The 20,000-nt window shown below is 44.6% G+C and overlaps 1 protein-coding gene across 1 annotated transcript in view; it reads left to right on the forward strand.

Moving 5' to 3' along the window:
* The window catches only part of ntrk3a (neurotrophic tyrosine kinase, receptor, type 3a), a 189,499-nt gene that overhangs the window by 163,337 nt on the left and 6,162 nt on the right, over positions 1-20,000 (forward strand). The window contains exons 14-17 of the mRNA XM_047802191.1: positions 681-879; positions 3,172-3,344; positions 7,909-8,152; positions 19,369-19,527. Of these exons, the coding sequence (XP_047658147.1) occupies positions 681-879; positions 3,172-3,344; positions 7,909-8,152; positions 19,369-19,527 (775 nt within the window). The remainder of the gene's footprint in view (positions 1-680; positions 880-3,171; positions 3,345-7,908; positions 8,153-19,368; positions 19,528-20,000) is intronic.

The following is a 20,000-nucleotide window of genomic DNA, read 5'->3' on the forward strand; positions in this document are numbered from 1 at the left end:
ACACACACACACACACACTCACACTGGACACTCCTTCACCACATTACACACACACACAGGAGACTCCTTCACCACATTACACACAGACACACAGACACACACACACACACACACACACACACACACACACACACACACACACACACACACACAGGAGACTCCTTCACCCCATTACACACACACACACACACACACACACACATACACACACACACACACACATACACACACACATACACACACACACACACACACAATAGACTCCTTCACCCCATTACACACACACACACACACATACACACACACACACATACACACATACACACACACATACACACACACACACACACACACACACACACACAATAGACTTCTTCACCACATTAAACAAACACCTTACTTTAAGAAAACGAGTGTGTGAATGAGCTGTTGCTATAGAGATTCTCAGCACGAGTGTGTTAATAGAAACCTGTTCCACCGACAGAGCTGCTGTTAGAGAAGATTAAACCTGTTGAAGTTTGATGGATAGATTATTTTTCTTCCTTGAACTTTTTTTCCCGGGTAAAAACTTTCCTTCAGGAAGATCTCCGTGTGTCACCGGGGGTGTTTTGGAGCTCGTTTTCCACCAGCGTGTCTTAAATCGATCGACTTTCAATTGATTTAAAAAATAAACATTAAAGTTCCAGAGCATCTCAGACCGAACGCTACATCATACAGAAACCAGATCTTCTCTCTCTGTTTTCTGCAGACGTGCAGCACATAAAGCGGCGGGACATCGTGTTGAAGCGAGAGCTCGGAGAAGGCGCCTTTGGGAAGGTCTTCCTGGCAGAGTGTTATAACCTCAGCCCCACCAAGGACAAGATGCTGGTCGCCGTCAAGGTAAGAGACCACCCGTGTCACTTTCCTCTGTGCTTTCGGGAGGTCAGGACCTCGGCGTATTAACCCGAGAACGATACGATGATGGCGATGGCGACGACGATGATAGTGACTCGAGTGGTGGAGATCAATGAGAGAAAGAAAGATCTGCTTTCTACAGTCAGAGGATCGATAGCGAGGACGGAGATGTTCGGCTTTCAGATGGAGTCTCGTAGACAGATCCGGTTTCTTAGGCTTGTTTGTGTGATGGAAACTTTCGTGATACTGGGGTTGGATTTGACTCGTACACAAATGAATTTGTTTTTATTCCTTAACAAAATGAATAGTAGAAATTTTGATCGTTTAAACATCATGTTAGATGAAATGTGGTGAAAAGAGACAGAGTTTGTAGAATCAGAAGAACTGATGGGTGAAATCTGGCGTCTCAGAAGCTCTAAAGTATCACGAGGGTCATTTAACCTCATGTTCTAATTTGATTTGATTTGTTTGTTTGAAAGGGGGTGGAGTCAATAAAAACAAAGGCGTGTCTTAGTTAAGTCTTTGGTGAGGACGTTTTTGTTCTGGCTGTAAATACAATCCACTATTATATTCTTCAAGGTAAACCCCGCCTTTCACCATAAACCCCGCCCATCAAGATAAACCTAAACCCCGCCCATCAAGATAACCTTAAACCCCGCCCATCAAGATAACCCTAAACCTCGCCATTCATCCATCAAGCTAACCCTAAACCCCGCCCATCAAGATAACCCTAAACCCCGCCCATCAAGATAACCCTAAACCTCGCCTTTCATCCATTAAGCTAACCCTAAACCCCACCCATCAAGATTACCTTAAACCCCGCCCATCAAGATAACCCTAAACCCCGCCCACCAAGATATCCCTAAACCTCGCGCATCAAGCTAACCCTAATCCCCGCCCCTCACTCTTACCTCACTTGCAGCAGAAGCTCTAAAGTATCATGAGGGTCATTTAATCTCATGTTCTGATTTGATTTGTTTGTTTGAAAGGGGGCGGAGTCAATAAAAACAAAGGCGTCTTAGTTAAGTCTTTGGTGAGGACGTTTTTGTTCTGGCTGTAAATACAATCCACTATTATATTCTTCAAGATAAACCCCGCCTTTCACCATAAATCCTGCCCATCAAGATAACGCTGAACCCCGCCCATCAAGATAACCTTAAACCCCGCCCATCAAAATAACCCTAAGTCCCGCCTTTCACCCATCAAGCTAACCCAAAACCCCGCACACCTAGATAACTTTAAACCCCGCCCATCAAGCTAACCCTATACCCCGCCCACCAAGATAACCCTAAACCCCACCCACCAAGATAACCCTAAACCTCGCCCCTCACTCTTACCTCACTTGCAGCAGAACATTGTTGCAGCAGAAGCTTTAAAGTATCACACGAGGGTCATTTTTGGTCATTTGGACCAGTGAGTCGATACCTCCTGGTGTCAGTGTACAGATTGAAGGTGGTGGGATGATGGTAGCTTGGCTCCTGAACCTTCATCTGTCTGTGAACTGAAGCCTTTTGCACCACTCAAAAGGCCTCAGTCTTGAGCTCCTAACTAGCTCCAGGCATCTTCACTGATTTACATTTCTGCTTGGTCTTTATCTTTCTGTCTTCAGAGAAGCTCTAGCTGAGGAGCTTCAGGGCTTACAGGAGGATAGTTTCTCAGTGGACTGCTGGACCTGAAGATGCAGTAAAGAAATGGAGATGTTAAATTCACAACAGTGTGCAGTAGAGCGGTAGAGCGGTGGAGCGGATCAGCAGATCTACACACACGAGATGGTGGCCGTTAAGCGCTTACACTTTCCCCCCGAGCAGGTGGGCTCGGCTAATCCGGTGTCTCTGATAGAGAAATAAAGCTTCACCATCTGTTCTTCTGATGCCTTCATCCATCCAAATAGCTCTCTTAACAACGTGCAACACTGAGTGTGAATAATAATTAAGGCTGAAATGGCTGCTGTACACGTTAAAGCAGGGATATGAGAAATCCACGCTGTGATGATCGTCTTCTGCTTTATTCCATAATATATCATTTATTACATATTCGATCACAGAGTCTGATGTCCTACACGCCGTGATACGTAAACACATTAGTTTTCGATCTCCACCTTAGTTCTGCACTCTGATTGGTGTTCTGGAGTTGATGGATTCTCTCTAACAGCAGCTCTGTCTGTAGATCAGGTTTATATTAATGCACTTGTTATTGTTTCTATAGCAACGACTGGTTCCCAGGGACGCGTCGAGTCGTAGAAACTCAGCACTGTCATCGTCTGTGTCGTGTGTTTAGACCCTGAAGGATCCCACGCTGGCGGCAAGGAAGGATTTCCAGCGCGAGGCCGAGCTCCTCACCAACCTGCAGCACGAGCACATTGTGAAGTTCTACGGCGTTTGCGTGGACGGAGATCCGCTCATCATGGTGTTCGAGTACATGAAGCACGGAGACCTCAACAAGTTCCTCAGGTACGTAACTCGCCCGAGATCTTCAGCTTTCTGTAATCAGACCTCAACTAAATAAATCTAACAGATAAAATGATAATATTGGATTTCAAAAGGTTCCAAATCGTTCAGAACTGATCGACATTATTTCTGTTAGACGTGAGAAATCCTCACACGTCCTCCGATACGTACCGAGCTCCTACTTCCTACTGAACAAGTTCCTCTAACATCATCCTGCTTTGTTTTTCATCTAAACCTCTCCAGCCTGTGAACTTCTCCAGAGATGTTATGAAGGATCCGTGTATTGTATCCAAGACGAAGATGAGAGAGTTTTATTATGTAATTCAGTGAAATCGCTGTCGTATAAAGAAACCGTTTGAAATCCAGAACATCACGGATCTGAGCTGCAACCAATCAGAGGAGACGTTACTGAGCAGTGTTACTTTTTTAGCCAGTCTACTAACATCTACTAAACTATGAACATCTAGACTGGAGTATATGATGGAGTCTTAAATCAGATGAGTTTAGCATCATTCATTCATTCATTCATACATTCCCTACCGCTTATCCGAACTTCTCGGGTCACGGGGAGCCTGTGCCTATCTCAGGCGTCATCAGGCATCGAGGCAGGATACACCCTGGACGGAGTGCCAACCCATCACAGGGCACACACACACACTCATTCACACACACACTCACACACTACGGACAATTTTCCAGAGATGCCAATCAACCTACCATGCATGTCTTTGGACCGGGGGAGGAAACCGGAGTACCCGGAGGAAACCCCCGAGACACGGGGAGAACATGCAAACTCCACACACACAAGGTGGAGGCGGGAATCGAACCCCCGACCCTGGAGGTGTGAGGCGAACGTGCTAACCACTAAGCCATTGTGCCCCCCCAGTTTTAAATACAGGTCGCTAAGTGAGTCACGCTGAGTTCCTGCCTTGTGTGTGAACAGTTTCAGGAAACAGTCAGCATTTAAACAAATGAACGCTTCATCAAACAGTTGTGTTGAGTCCAGCAGACGTCCGTGGACACTTAATCTGATAGCTGCTTTAGAGTAATGACCTAAAAGCTCGTCCCTTCTTTATTACCCAGAGCCCCAGTGAGCGTTCTCGTCTCTCCCGTGTGTTTATTTGCACTCGCACTCGCAGCCGTGGGTGTAATCCGCTCAGCTCTCGTGATCTTTCACGTGTAATATTTAATCGCTTTTATGAAAATCTGACACCGACTGCGGCCTTTCTGTGTCGTACCGATGGTGACGAGGAATGGGACAAGACGAAGGAGTGCATTTCATTTCCTGTCGTCTCTCTCTCTCTCTCTCTCTCTCTCTCTCTCTCTCCCCGGCGCGAGTGATCAGAGCATGATGGATGAGGTAAAAGCTTTCTGCAGAGGAACTGCACAAGAAACAGAACACGAGATGATACACAGCGTACATCGGTTCTGACAAGACCCGTCCTGGGAGCACGAATCATTCTGCAACTCCCACTGCCTGGATTAAGAGGATAACATGATGACACCAGATCTCACACACACACACACACACACACACATATTCACACACACTGCTGAGAGCGATGCTCCCGGGTCCCCTCGAGTTCCTGCATGCTGCTGCGTTGGCACAGAGCGGCGGTTCTGCATGATGGAGAGCGTTCGTGACGGGAATGCAGGCCGTTTGAGGAGGATGACGAACGCCGTCAGCGTTACAATAACCATCAGGCTTTCAGCTTCCTGATGTTCCACATGTTCATTACAGTCACTGGAGTGTGCTGTCTTCTGATTGGCTGATTGCAGGACCAACACTAGCTTCGGAGGCGTTATATAAACTCTGTGTTTTATTTTCATTTAATATTCACACTGACTTCACATTTTATTAAACATTAATCAATTTATTATCTAATTCATTAACTCATTAAAAGACTTTAATAATTATGCTATTATTTAATTAAATAATATATATATATATTAAACATGCAGCAAAGTTTAAATATGATAAAGACATTCCATCAGACATAAAGTTAACAAAATAAAATACAATAGCTTTCATTCGCTAGGTTAGCTTTCATTCGCTAGGTTAGCTTTCATTCGCTAGGTTAGCTTTCACTCGCTAGGTTAGCTTTCATTCGCTAGGTTATCTTTCATTCGCTAGGTTAGCTTTCATTCGCTAGGTTAGCTTTCACTCGCTAGGTTAGCTTTCACTCGCTAGGTTATCTTTCATTCGCTAGGTTAGCTTTCACTCGCTAGGTTAGCTTTCACTCGCTAGGTTATCTTTCATTCGCTAGGTTAGCTTTCACTCGCTAGGTTAGCTTTCACTCGCTAGGTTAGCTTTCATTCGCTAGGTTAGCTTTCACTCGCTAGGTTAGCTTTCACTCGCTAGGTTAGCTTTCATTCGCTAGGTTAGCTTTCACTCGCTAGGTTAGCTTTCACTCGCTAGGTTAGCTTTCATTCGCTAGGTTAGCTTTCACTCGCTAGGTTAGCTTTCACTCGCTAGGTCAGCTTTCATTCGCTAGGTTAGCTTTCATTCGCTAGGTTAGCTTTCACTCGCTATGTTAGCTTTCACTCGTTAGGTTAGCTTTAATCCGTTAGGTTAGCTTTCACTCGCTAGGTTAGCTTTCATCCGTTAGGTTAACTTTCACTCGCTAGGTTAGCTTTCACTCGCTAGGTTAACTTTCACTCACTAGGTTAGCTTTCACTCGCTAGGTTAGCTTTCATTCGCTAGGTTATCTTTCACTTGCTAGGTTAGCTTTCATTCGCTAGGTTAGCTTTCATTCGCTAGGTTAGCTTTCACTCGCTAGGTTAGCTTTCATCCGTTAGGTTAACTTTCACTCGCTAGGTTAGCTTTCATTCGCTAGGTTATCATTCACTTGCTAGGTTAGCTTTCATTCGCTAGGTTAGCTTTCACTCGCTAGGTTAGCTTTCATTCGCTAGGTTATCTTTCACTCGTTAGGTTAGCTTTCACTCGCTAGGTTAGCTTTCATCCGTTAGGTTAACTTTCACTCGCTAGGTTAGCTTTCATTCGCTAGGTTATCTTTCACTTGCTAGGTTAGCTATCATTCGCTAGGTTAGCTTTCACTCGCTAGGTTAGCTTTCATTCGCTAGGTTATCTTTCACTCGCTAGGTTAGCTTTCACTCGCTAGGTTAGCTTTCATCCGTTAGGTTAACTTTCACTCGCTAGGTTAGCTTTCATTCGCTAGGTTAGCTTTCATTCGCTAGGTTAGCTTTCACTCGCTAGGTTAGCTTTCATTCGCTAGGTTAGCTTTCACTTGCTAGGTTAGCTTTCATTCGCTAGGTTAGCTTTCATTCGCTAGGTTAGCTTTCACTCGCTAGGTTAGCTTTCATCCGTTAGGTTAACTTTCACTCGCTAGGTTAGCTTTCATTCGCTAGGTTAGCTTTTACTCGCTAGGTTAGCTTTCATTCGCTAGGTTAGCTTTCACTCGTTAGGTTAGCTTTCATTTGCTATTTTAGCTTTCATTCGCTAGGTTAGCTTTCACTCACTAGGTTAGCTTTTACTCACTAGGTTAGCTTTTACTCGCTAGGTTAGCTTTTACTCACTAGGTTAGCTTTTACTCGCTAGGTTATCTTTCACTTGCTAGGTTAGCTTTCATTCGCTAGGTTAGCTTTCACTCGCTAGGTTATCTTTCATTCGCTAGGTTATCTTTCACTCGCTAGGTTATCTTTCATTCGCTAGGTTATCTTTCACTCGCTAGGTTAGCTTTCACTCGCTAGGTTAGCTTTCATCCGTTAGGTTAACTTTCACTCGCTAGGTTAGCTTTCATTCGCTAGGTTAGCTTTCATTCGCTAGGTTAGCTTTCACTCGCTAGGTTAGCTTTCATTCGCTAGGTTAGCTTTCATTCGCTAGGTTAGCTTTCACTCGCTAGGTTAGCTTTCATTCGCTAGGTTAGCTTTCATTCGCTAGGTTAGCTTTCACTCGCTAGGTTAGCTTTCATCCGTTAGGTTAACTTTCACTCGCTAGGTTAGCTTTCATTCGCTAGGTTAGCTTTCATTCGCTAGGTTAGCTTTCACTCGCTAGGTTAGCTTTCATTCGCTAGGTTAGCTTTCATTCGCTAGGTTAGCTTTCACTCGCTAGGTTAGCTTTCATTCGCTAGGTTAGCTTTCATTCGCTAGGTTAGCTTTCACTCGCTAGGTTAGCTTTCATCCGTTAGGTTAACTTTCACTCGCTAGGTTAGCTTTCATTCGCTAGGTTAGCTTTCATTCGCTAGGTTAGCTTTCACTCGCTAGGTTAGCTTTCATTCGCTAGGTTAGCTTTTACTCGCTAGGTTAGCTTTCATTCGCTAGGTTAGCTTTCACTCGCTAGGTTAGCTTTCACTCGCTAGGTTAGCTGTGCTAGTGTCAAAGTTCAGCAATAAAATGAATACTTTTCTCCATCCTATTGGATTTCTTAATCAGGAGCAACATTATGATGTCATCAAAATAGTCCCAGCCAATCACAGTCTAGCTATGTGGCTAAGTGTAAAGGTTAATCTACATTGCTATGTGTTTCACCGTAGTAACCTACAGTAACGTAGACACCGAACATCACCACGTGTCATACTGAAGTGATGCTGGTTGTGTTTTCTGACAGAGCTCACGGCCCTGACGCCATGATCCTGGTTGACGGCCAGCCGCTGCAGACGAACGGAGAGCTGGGTCTGTCCCAGATGCTGCACATAGCCACTCAGATTGCAGCAGGTATGGTGTACCTGGGGTCTCAGCACTTTGTACACCGAGATCTGGCAACACGCAACTGCCTGGTGGGGAACGGGCTGCTGGTCAAGATCGGAGACTTCGGAATGTCCAGAGACATCTACAGCACTGATTACTACCGGGTGAGTCGGGAATGTCATACACATACAACTACACACTATACACTACACACTATACACTACACACAACACACTACACACTATACACTACACACTACACTACTTACCACTACACACAACACCACATACCACTACACACCTATACACTACTAACACTACACACACACTATACACTACATAACACTACACTCATACAACACTACACACTACATCACTACACACCATACACTATCACTACAACACAACACCTATACACTACACTCAACACACTATAACACTACATCACCACAACCACTATACCTACACACTACACTCTATACACTACACACACACACTATACCCTACCCCCCAGCCTACCTCCCCCCTATCCCTCACCCCCTCCTCTCCTACACCCGTCCACCCCCCGGCCGCGCCCGCCCTCTCCCCCCAGCTCCACCCCCTCTACACCTACTCCCTCTACCCCCCCTCCTCCCACTCACCCCCCCCCCGATCAATAACTCCCCCCCCCTCTACTCCCCACTCTCTTCCCCCCTCTCTCTCTCTCCTCCCCCTCTCACCTCCTCCCCTATCTCCCCTCCCCCTCCCCTCCCTCTCCCCCTCTTCCCTCCCCTCCTCTCCTCTCCCCTCTCCCTTTCCTCCCCCCTCCTCCTCTCCCCCCTCTTCCCTCTCTCCCACTTCCTCTCACTCGCCCCCGCTCCCCCACCTCCCCCCCCTCCTCCCCCTCACTCCTCTCCCCTCCCTCTCTCCCTCCCTCCCCTCTTCCCCCTCCCCTCTTTCTCCCCGCTCTCTCCCTACCTACTTCCGCCCCTATCTCCTCTCCCTTCTCTCTCTTTCCACTCTCATCCTCCTCCCCCCTCTCTCCTCTCCTCTTTCTCTCCCCCTCCCTCCCTCATCCCTCTTACCCTCGTCTCCCTCTCACTATACCTCCCTCTCGCTCTCGTCCTCTATACACTATACACTCCTCCTTCGAGACATATCCCTCCTTGCTCCGTGCTCGCCCACTCTGCCACGATATACTATACACTACACTCTATACAGTACACTCTATACACTATACACTACACTCTATACAGTATACACTACACTTTATACAGTACACACTATACACTATACACTACATTCTATACACTACACTCTATACACTATACACTACACTCTACACTCTATACACTACACTCTATACACTATACACTACACTCTATACACTATACACTACACTTTATACAGTTCACTCTATACACTATACACTACACTCTACACTCTATACAGTACACTCTATACACTATACACTACACTCTATACAGTATACACTACACTTTATACAGTACACACTATACACTATACACTATATACTATACACTACACTCTATACACTATACACTACACTCTACACTCTATACAGTACACTCTATACACTATACACTACACTCTATACAGTATACACTACACTTTATACAGTACACACTATACACTATACACTATACACTACACTCTACACTCTATACAGTACACTCTATACACTATACACTACACTCTATACAGTATACACTACACTTTATACAGTACACACTATACACTATACACTATATACTATACACTACACTCTATACACTATACACTACATTTTATACACTACACTCTATACACTATACACAACACTCTAAACACTACACAACACACTTTATACACTATGCACGCAACATTCTACACTCTATACACTTCACTCTACAAACTACACTTTATACACAGACTGAGAGGAAAGCAAACAGATATAGTCATAACTAACAACAGTGCTGAAAACATAACCACCTCCAGCTTTACTAGGACACTTTAGACAGTTAAATAAATTCTGGAAATTTCCAGAGCCATAGAATGTAATTCTCATGAAGACATGGACCAAGAATTAATGAAAGCTGGTGGGGACATAAACTTTGGAGTAGAGAATAAATGTAGGAAACATGTTTATTTGTACAGAAGATATCCGTATAAAGATGATATCCGTATAAAGATGTACAGAACATTGGTTTCAGGGTCCTCTGTTCTCGTGGAACCATGGAACCAGTGTTCTGTAAAGCTGCTTTGAGACGATGCCCATTGTTAAAAGCGCTATACAATTGAATCTTCATCTTCATCTTCATGTAGTTCCTGAGCAACGGCAGTACGTCTGCATCACAACAGCGTCAGCATTATTTTATACCATAAAGTCTTGTGTTATTCAGCGTCATGACAAAGTGTTTCTCTGCATTATTACACCTGCTCGTGAACTCTATTAGCTCTGCTTCAAATCAAAAGAAATATCACGCTGCATTTCTTTCCCTTAGTATATTATTTATCTTTGCAACAGACCCGAACTAAACTGCAACACACCTCGCTCTGTAATGGGTTTGGAACTCAGATTTATCTCCCATAAAGACGCCACGAGCAGAACGAGGTGATTAATTAAACTTTCACATGGCCACACAGTCCACATTCATTCTGGATCTGGGCAGTGAAACGCTGATCGATTGATAATTACTCGCCTAAACTCGCCTCATGTTTCATTTCTTTGGGACAGACGGGAATATCCTCTCTCATAAACGCAGCCTGTGGCTCTTTGTGTAGCGGATCTCTCTGTTTATGCCCTCACACACACACACACACACACACACACACACACACACACACACACACACACACACAGAAACACACACACATACACACACGCTCACGCACGCACACACACACACACGCACACATACACACACACACACACACACACACACACGTGCGCACGCGCACACACGCTCACGCGCACACACGCAAACACACACACACACACACACGCACACATACACACACACACACACACACGCACACACACACACACACACACGCACACATACGCTCACGCACACACAAACACACACACAAACACACACGCACACACACACGCACACACACACACACACACACACACACACACACACACACACACACACAGAAACACGCAGACATACACACACACACATACACACACGCTCACGCACGCACACACACACACACGCACACATACACACACACACACACACACACACGTGCGCACGCGCACACACGCTCACGCGCACACACGCAAACACACACACACACACACGCACACATACACACACACACACACACGCACACACACACACACGCACACATACGCTCACGCACACACAAACACACACATACACACACGCACACACACACGCACACATACACACACACACATACAAACACACAAACATACACACACACACACGCTCACGCACACACACAAACACACACACACACACACACACACATAAACACACACATACATACACATACACATACACACACACACACATACACACACATAAACACACACACATACACACATAAACACGCACACACACGTGCACACACACACACACACACACATACACAAAAAAACACACACACACACAAAAACACACACAGAGACACACACGCGCACACACACACACAAACACATACACAGTTATATGATTTATCTTGGGGGGGGGGCACGATGGCTTAGTGGTTAGCACGTTTGCCTCACACTTCCAGGGTCGGGGGTTCGATTCCCGCCTCCGCCTTGTGTGTGTGTGTGTGGAGTTTGCATGTTCTCCCCGTGCCTCGGGGGTTTCCTCCGGGTACTCCGGTTTCCTCCCCCGGTCCAAAGACATGCATGGTAGGTTGATTGGCATCTCTGGAAAATTGTCCGTAGTGTGTGTGTGTGTGAGTGAATGAGAGTGTGTGTGTGCCCTGTGATGGGTTGGCACTCCGTCCAGGGTGTATCCTGCCTCGATGCCCGATGACGCCTGAGATAGGCACAGGCTCCCCGTGACCCGAGACGTTCGGATAAGCGGTAGAAGATGAATGAATGAATGAATGAATGAATGAATGATTTATCTTTCCAGGTTGATTTTGAGGAAATCAAGTGGGTTGTGAGTTTGTGTGTTTGTTTCCTTCAGCAATCTGATTTTTAACATAACAAACAGATGTAATTAGGAATCTCTGTGAATCCGACACGATTCCGTAGCTGCTGCATTAAACGAGCCTTTTGCAGCTGTCACGGCGATTTCAGGACCAGAACACGGCATCGCGCTCAGACGCAAGTTCAATTAAGCCACATTACAGCCGACATGCGCACAACGACAACGCCGCCGTCACACTTCATATCAATCTCCACTTCCCTTCTTCTCACGCTGCACATCCAGGACGAGAGGAAGAAGAGAAACAACCAGGAGCGAGAGATAGAACGTTTACAGAAAGAAACAAGAACATGTATTTTAGTGTATATAGCTGTTAATAAATTATATTTTATATTGTACTGAACCGTAACTGTTGTTAAAGCTGCAGGTCACATGGAATTCTGGGAATTTCTGGTGCCAAAGGGGTTTGTACCATCGGGTTTATATCCGTCTCCAAAACGTTTCGGAGGGCATTTAGACCTGGTCTTTTTACCATGGGGTAGATATCGGATCACAGAAAACGCAGGAAGTGACCTGGTGTAAAAAACCTCCTAAAAGAGACTCACATCCAATATCACATCAAGAACTTGGGAATATTTGGGAACAACAGAATGCTTGGAAAAGTATAGGATTCAAGAAATATAGAATACTGGAAAGATGCCATGAATGTAGGATATAAAAAGACAGGACTCATGCGGGACCCTAGGAATATTATACAGAACAGAGTATATGAGGAAAACTCTAGATCATGGAACGATCGGATGCTAGAAGACAAGTCTCTGGAAACATGTGACCCTAAGAAGAAGAAGACCCAGGAAACATAGAACCGTGGAACCAGAGAACCTTAGAACTGGGAATATAAGTTTATGTATGTATGAATTTCAGCTGGCAACATTTTATTAGTCTTTCTGTGGGTGTGTGTGTGTGTGTGTGTGTGTGTGTGTGTGTGTGTGTGTGTGTGTGTGTGTCATCTTTCCCATAAGCCATTCACCAGATTAGCCATGCTATTGATTTAGCGACACAATTGCAGCATGACTCACTTCCTGTTCTCAGCATGTCAAATGCGTTCTAATTGTTCTGCCTTTCAATACGCTGCCCTTTCCAGATTGCATTGACGCTGCTTGTCACCTTCCCCGTCGTCCGTAATTCTGTTTCCAGACGAGTCCCCCGCCGACGCCCCCCGCCGCATTTATCTGCTCCGTGTTGTTCCATGCAGGAAGGAGCTGCTGGGAGATAGCCAAGCACAAATGAATTAGATTAATAAAAAGCTAATCCATTCATTTAGCCTTCACAATGTGCTGCCACAAACACTCAAACACTGAAAAAACACTTGCTAACAAAAATAAAACGATGTTTTTAATAAGCAACAGAACGAACAACGACCGATCGTTTCACCGTCTATACGCCGGGCGCTTTATATGACACGTGTCATAAGAAGTCGTGCAAGGAAACACAGATATCCTGTTCATGAAGTTCACCGTTTCAGCCTCACGTAGATCGTTAAAATCATCATGTGATCTTCTCTTCTCGCTCATCGGGTGACGTTGATGATTTTTTCTTCTTGACTGTCAGTACAGATCAAAACTACTGATTAGCAAAAGGACAAAACAATCACTACTGACTACTGACTAGCAAAATCCAAGCTAGCAAGAAACCACATCATTCAGTAAAGAAAAGATTAAAACGTTCGCTGTCTAAAAGCTAAAACACTATCAAAATATGTTAATATTAACAAGCAACAAGACGAATCAGTCATTGGCAAAAATACGGTAGCTAATAAATAAAAAGGATGTTAAATAAAAGGCCGTAACACTGACTAGCAAAATGGCTAAAACTCTCGCTAAGCTAAAATGCTCAGTAGAAACACTCCAGTCAGCATACTGACTAAAACAGGGCTCTCAAAGTCAGGCAAAGTTTTCAACCCCCATGTGTGTGTGTGTGTGTGTGTGTGTGTGTGTGTGAGTGTGTGAGAGAGAGAGAGAGAGAGAGAGAGAGAGAGAGAGAGAGAGAGAGAGAGAGAGAGAGATTATGACTGGTGGTGTTTATTGTAAGTGTTTGTTGCCTTTTTGGACCCCTTTATCATGTGTAATGTTGCTCCCATATAAAACAGTTCAGCACAAGCCCAGACATGTTTATGGTCATGATTGAGGACAATGTCCCGTCCAGAGACATGATTGAGGACAATGTCCCGTCCAGAGACAAGCTGTTTCGTGTTGAGGTTTTGTTCAAACTGACCATCGAAAATACCCTCTGTAATGAATATGTTTTTTTTTCATCGGTTGTTACGTTAAATCTTACCCAGATACAATAGTGCTATTTTCTGATTGGCTGTTGTGTAGCCTCTTTTTTTCTGATTGGCTGATAAGTGTCAGGCTCGACTAAGAACCGAAACGCGCTCGATTCCTGCCCGTTTCCATAGAGACGACGGTGCGGACTGATACGTTTTGGGAGCTGCGGCTTATTAAATATATGATAAATAGTCAAAAAGGTTTTTCTGCGTGAGAAATACGACGTGTGGCGAGAGAGCGTGAGAAAAGACCGACATGAGGGACTGTCGCATTAATGCGTGACACTTGACAGCCTGCTAAATATATCAAAACATTTAGGAAAAAGTCAAACCTTTGACTAGCAAGAAGCCAAACAGTTCTCTACCGAAAGCCGCAAACACTCGCAAGCAAAAAGCATAAAGTACTTAATAGTAAAGAGATCAAACGATCTCTACAGAAACGCCAAGCAGCGACAATCTAAAGTCACACTAGCAAACAGCTCGACGACTGACTAGAAAAAAGTATAAAAATAAATAAATAAAACAGTAAAAAAAAAAATGAACTAAACTCTGACTAGCAAAAAAAAAAAAGAAATGACTGACTAGTGTACAAAATCATATCCATGTGAGACGAGCAGGAGAAATATGGCGGCAGAAAGAGAGCTGATGTCTGTTTGTTCCACTTCATCGACATCTCGGTTATGAGCTGTCTCCTGAGATGAAGGGAGGGATCACTGTGAGCCGAGAGCAGGGACGTGTATCTGATGATCGCACTGGCCCTGTTCCCTTGTTTCCTCACATCAATTTGTAGAATTCGCAGAACTTCCTGCTAACAGAAAACATTGAGCAAATAGAATCAATGACCTAAAACAAGTTCTACTAGGATCCCTGGTCTGATGTCACCAGAGTAGGAGGTTCCCAGGTCCTGTGTTCCAAAGATCTGATGAAACTATTGAACATGTGTTTCAAAGTCATTACATTTCAAAGGTCCCAAGTTACAGTACCAAGGCCCTTTGTTCTTCAAGGTTCCTTTCGTGGAACTAAAGCTGTGCCTCATTCCTGAGTTCACAACGAGGTCTTTTGTCCTATAACTAATGTGTACTAATTCCTACAGTATGCTGGTTTGGGACAAAGACAAGAAAAGACAGGGACACACACACCTTAATCCATCTTGAGTGACGTGACGTGACGTGACATATGGCTAAGTACGGTGACCCATACTCAGAATTCGTTCTCTGCATTTATCCCATCCAAAGTGCACACACACAGCAGTGAACACACACGGCAGTGAACACACACACACACACACACACAGCAGTGAACACACACACACACACACACACACACACACACACACACACACACACACACACACACCGTGAACACACACCCGGAGCAGTGGGCAGCCATTTATGCTGCGGTGCCCGGGGAGCAGTTGGGGGGGTTCGGTGCCTTGCTCAAGGGCACCTCAGTCGTGGTATTGCCGGCCCGAGACTCAAACCCACAACCTTAGGGTTAGGAGTCAAACTCTATAACCATTAGGCCGTGACTGCCCCATCTTTTTGTTTATTTCTATTTGATTATTTAATTTTTAGTATCAAAAGCATACAGATCTGAGTAGATTTGTTGTCACACCGACTCGACACTGTGTTTAACTGATTGTGTGTGTGTGTGTGTGTGTGTGTGTGTGTGTGTGTGTGTAGCCCTTTGTTGATTGTGAACTGCACTAATGAGCTGTGTAATCAGCACACAGCTGCCACTTAAGAGATGAAAGCCACAATAACGGTGAGGCTATCTTCAGAACATCACTGTCACTGATCACGCCACAGATATAATTAACACACTTCCATCCACACGGAGAGGAAACAGGCTTCAGACTAATCCGGTCTGGTGCAGTGATGATTAAAGCCACATTGTTTTATTCACTTAGTATCTGTCCAGAAGCATCTCTTCATTTCTGCCTCTCAGCGCTCTGAAACTGTGAAACTCCTTTGTTTAGTATTTTTTCTCCTTCTTTTCTCTCTCTTGATGTACAGTAAGTGTTGTCTCCAGGGTTCCCAACAGGTTAAGTAGCCGGGATGTTCCCAGGTTCTATATTTCCTGGGGTCCTAGGTACCCATATTTCCAGAGCCACATGTTCCTGGAGACCTAATTTCCCAAAGCCCTACATTCCCAAAGTCCTACATTCCCAGGGTCCTACACTTCCAGGGTCCTACACTTCCAGGGTCCTACATTCTCAGGGTCCTACATTCCCAGGGTCCTACACTTCCAGGGTCCTACATTCTCAGGGTCCTACATTCCCAGGGTCCTACATTCCCAGGATCCTTTGTTCCCAAAGTCCTACATTTCCAGGGTCCTACATTCCCAGGGTCCTACATTTCCAGGGTCCTACATTTCCAGGGTCCTACATTCCCAGGGTCCTACATTTCCTGGGTTGTACATTCCCAGGGTCCTACATTTCCAGGGTCCTACATTTCCAGGGTCCTACATTCCCAGGGTCCTACATTTCCAGAGTCCTACATTCCCAGGGTCCTACATTTCCAGGGTCGTACATTCCCAGGGTCCTACATTCCCAGGGTCCTACATTTCCAGGGTCGTACATTCCCAGGGTCCTACATTTCCAGGGTCCTACATTCCCATTGTCCTACATTCCCAAAGTCCTACATTCCCAGTGTCCTACATTCCCAGTGTCCTACATTCCCAGTGTCCTACATTTCCAGTGTCCTACATTTCCAGGGTCCTACATTCCCAGGGTCCTACATTCCCAGGGTCCTACATTCCCAGGATCCTTTGTTCCCAAAGTCCTACATTTCCAGGGTCCTACATTCCCAGGGTCCTACATTTCCAGGGTCCTACATTTCCAGGGTCCTACATTCCCAGGGTCCTACATTTCCAGGGTCGTACATTCCAGGGTCCTACATTTCCAGGGTCGTACATTCGAGTGTCCTACATTTCCAGGGTCCTACATTCCCAGGGTCCTACATTCCCAGGGTCCTACATTCCCAGGATCCTTTGTTCCCAAAGTCCTACATTTCCAGGGTCCTACATTCCCAGGGTCCTACATTTCCAGGGTCCTACATTTCCAGGGTCCTACATTCCCAGGGTCCTACATTTCCAGGGTCGTACATTCCAGGGTCCTACATTTCCAGGGTCCTACATTTCCAGGGTCCTACATTCCCAGGGTCCTACATTTCCAGGGTCGTACATTCCCAGGGTCCTACATTCCCAGGGTCCTACATTTCCAGGGTCGTACATTCCCAGGGTCCTACATTTCCAGGGTCCTACATTCCCAGTGTCCTACATTCCCAAAGTCCTACATTCCCAGTGTCCTACATTCCCAGTGTCCTACATTTCCAGTGTCCTACATTTCCAGGGTCCTACATTCCCAGGGTCCTATATTCCCAAAGTCCTACATTCCCAGGGTCCTATATTCCCAAAGTCCTACATTCCCAGGGTCCTACATTCCCAGGATCCTTTGTTCCCAAAGTCCTACATTCCCAGGGTCCTACATTCCCAGAATCAAAAGTTACCAGACTTTTATGTAACATTGGACACTTGGAATATAGAATCTGCTATCCTACAATCTCATATCCCAGTGAACTCTGTATTCCCAGTGTACTGTTCCTGCAGTCGTAGGTTCCCAGGTCCTATGTCTATGGCTTATATGTCCTCAGCATTGGATGTTGTCTGAGTCTTGATCATTAATTCCCACAGTCTGATATTCTCACTATCTTATATCACCAGAATCCTGTATTTCTTGGCTTGTATATAAATAAGGCAGTGCCTTATGTCCCCATGGCTATTTTTTCCATGGTATTTAATTTACTCCCAAAGCTTGACCAGGGGCCGATGTTCACAATGTACTGTAACCCCAAGACCCCGTGTTCCCAGGTTAAGGATGTTAAGGATCATATTTCCATATTCAAGGTTCTGATGTTCCTAGAGAACAATTACCCTCAAGTACTTTTGTTCCTGTAGTATTTTGTTCCATTGGTTCTCTGTTCTCAGTGGTCCATGTTACAGACCCTCGTTCTAGGGACCTGAATGTCATCTATATAAAGTCTTATGTTCTTTGCTGTCCTTTATATCACGGTTCGAAGCTTTTATGCTCCCACCATTCATAGGAGGCGATATTCTGCTTTATTGCTCCACTAATATGAAAAAGTCTGAAATTAACTCTCATCATTCTGGAACCGTGATTATTATTATTATTATTATTATTATTATTATTATTATTATTATTATTATTATTATTATTAATTCAATTGAATTGATTTGAATTATTATTATTATTATTATTATTATTATTATTATTATTATTATTATTATTATTGTTGTTGTTGTTGTTGTTGTTGTTATTGTTGTTATTATTAATTCAATTGAATTGATTTGAATTATTATTATTATTATTATTGTTGTTGTTGTTGTTGTTGTTGTTGTTATTATTATTAAATTAATACAAATGTTATTTAGCACCAAAGGGTTTTTTGAGGTACAGCCTTTAGTTGTGACCCAGACAACCAAAACTTTGTTCACATCTATATGAGAACACAACGAGCACAAAATCGCCAGTTTATCTTAATTGATTTTCTGTGTAAAACTCAAAGGAGCCAGTAACGAGCGTCCTGCCGTAATACGGATAGAAGAAAAAATATTAGGGAAATGTAAGTGGAATAGATCAAGCACCGAACACAGAAATGGGAGAATGTTTCAGTGCCACCAGCATAATATAATAATTGCCTTCACTTGTTGCGAATGGGTGTTAATTCATCCTGCCGTAATTAGAAAAACTAATGCAGTTTCACATTTGTTGTAATGAAATTTCATAATAAACGGGATTTTGTCGTGTTCCACCGAAGCCCGTGTTCAGCAGCCGGGAGCGGTTAAATGATCCACAGCTACAGTTAACACTAGTCAGGTTGATCTCTGACCCTCTTTTTTCCTGCACGATCGAACAGGTCGGAGGTCACACCATGCTTCCGATTCGCTGGATGCCTCCTGAAAGCATAATGTACCGTAAATTCACCACCGAGAGCGATGTGTGGAGCTTCGGCGTCATCCTATGGGAGATTTTCACCTACGGCAAGCAACCGTGGTTCCAGCTCGCCAATAACGAGGTAAACACTTCATAAAACATTCGTCTTTGCTGTCTAAAAAAATGGATGCGATGTTCACGGAGATCCTGATGTTTGTAGCTTTAAACACTGTGTGTCTGTCTGTGTGGTATAATTAATATAAATAACAGCTTCTGACCGATCAGAATCCACAGCGGTTGGACAAGTACACACAGGAGTACACACAGGAGTACACACAGGGGTACACACAGGAGTACACACAGGAGTACACACAGGGGTACACACAGGAGTACACACAGGGGTACACACAGGAGTACACACAGGAGTACACACAGGGGTACACACAGGAATACACACAGGAGTACACACAGGGGTACACACAGGAATACACACAGGAGTACACACAGGAGTACACACAGGGGTACACACAGGAATACACACAGGAGTACACACAGGAGTACACACAGGAGTACACACAGGAGTACACACAGGAGTACACACAGGGGTACACACAG

The sequence above is a fragment of the Tachysurus fulvidraco genome, chromosome 17, assembly GCF_022655615.1.
Source record: "Tachysurus fulvidraco isolate hzauxx_2018 chromosome 17, HZAU_PFXX_2.0, whole genome shotgun sequence".
In the NCBI taxonomy this organism is placed as follows: Eukaryota; Metazoa; Chordata; class Actinopteri; order Siluriformes; family Bagridae; genus Tachysurus; species Tachysurus fulvidraco.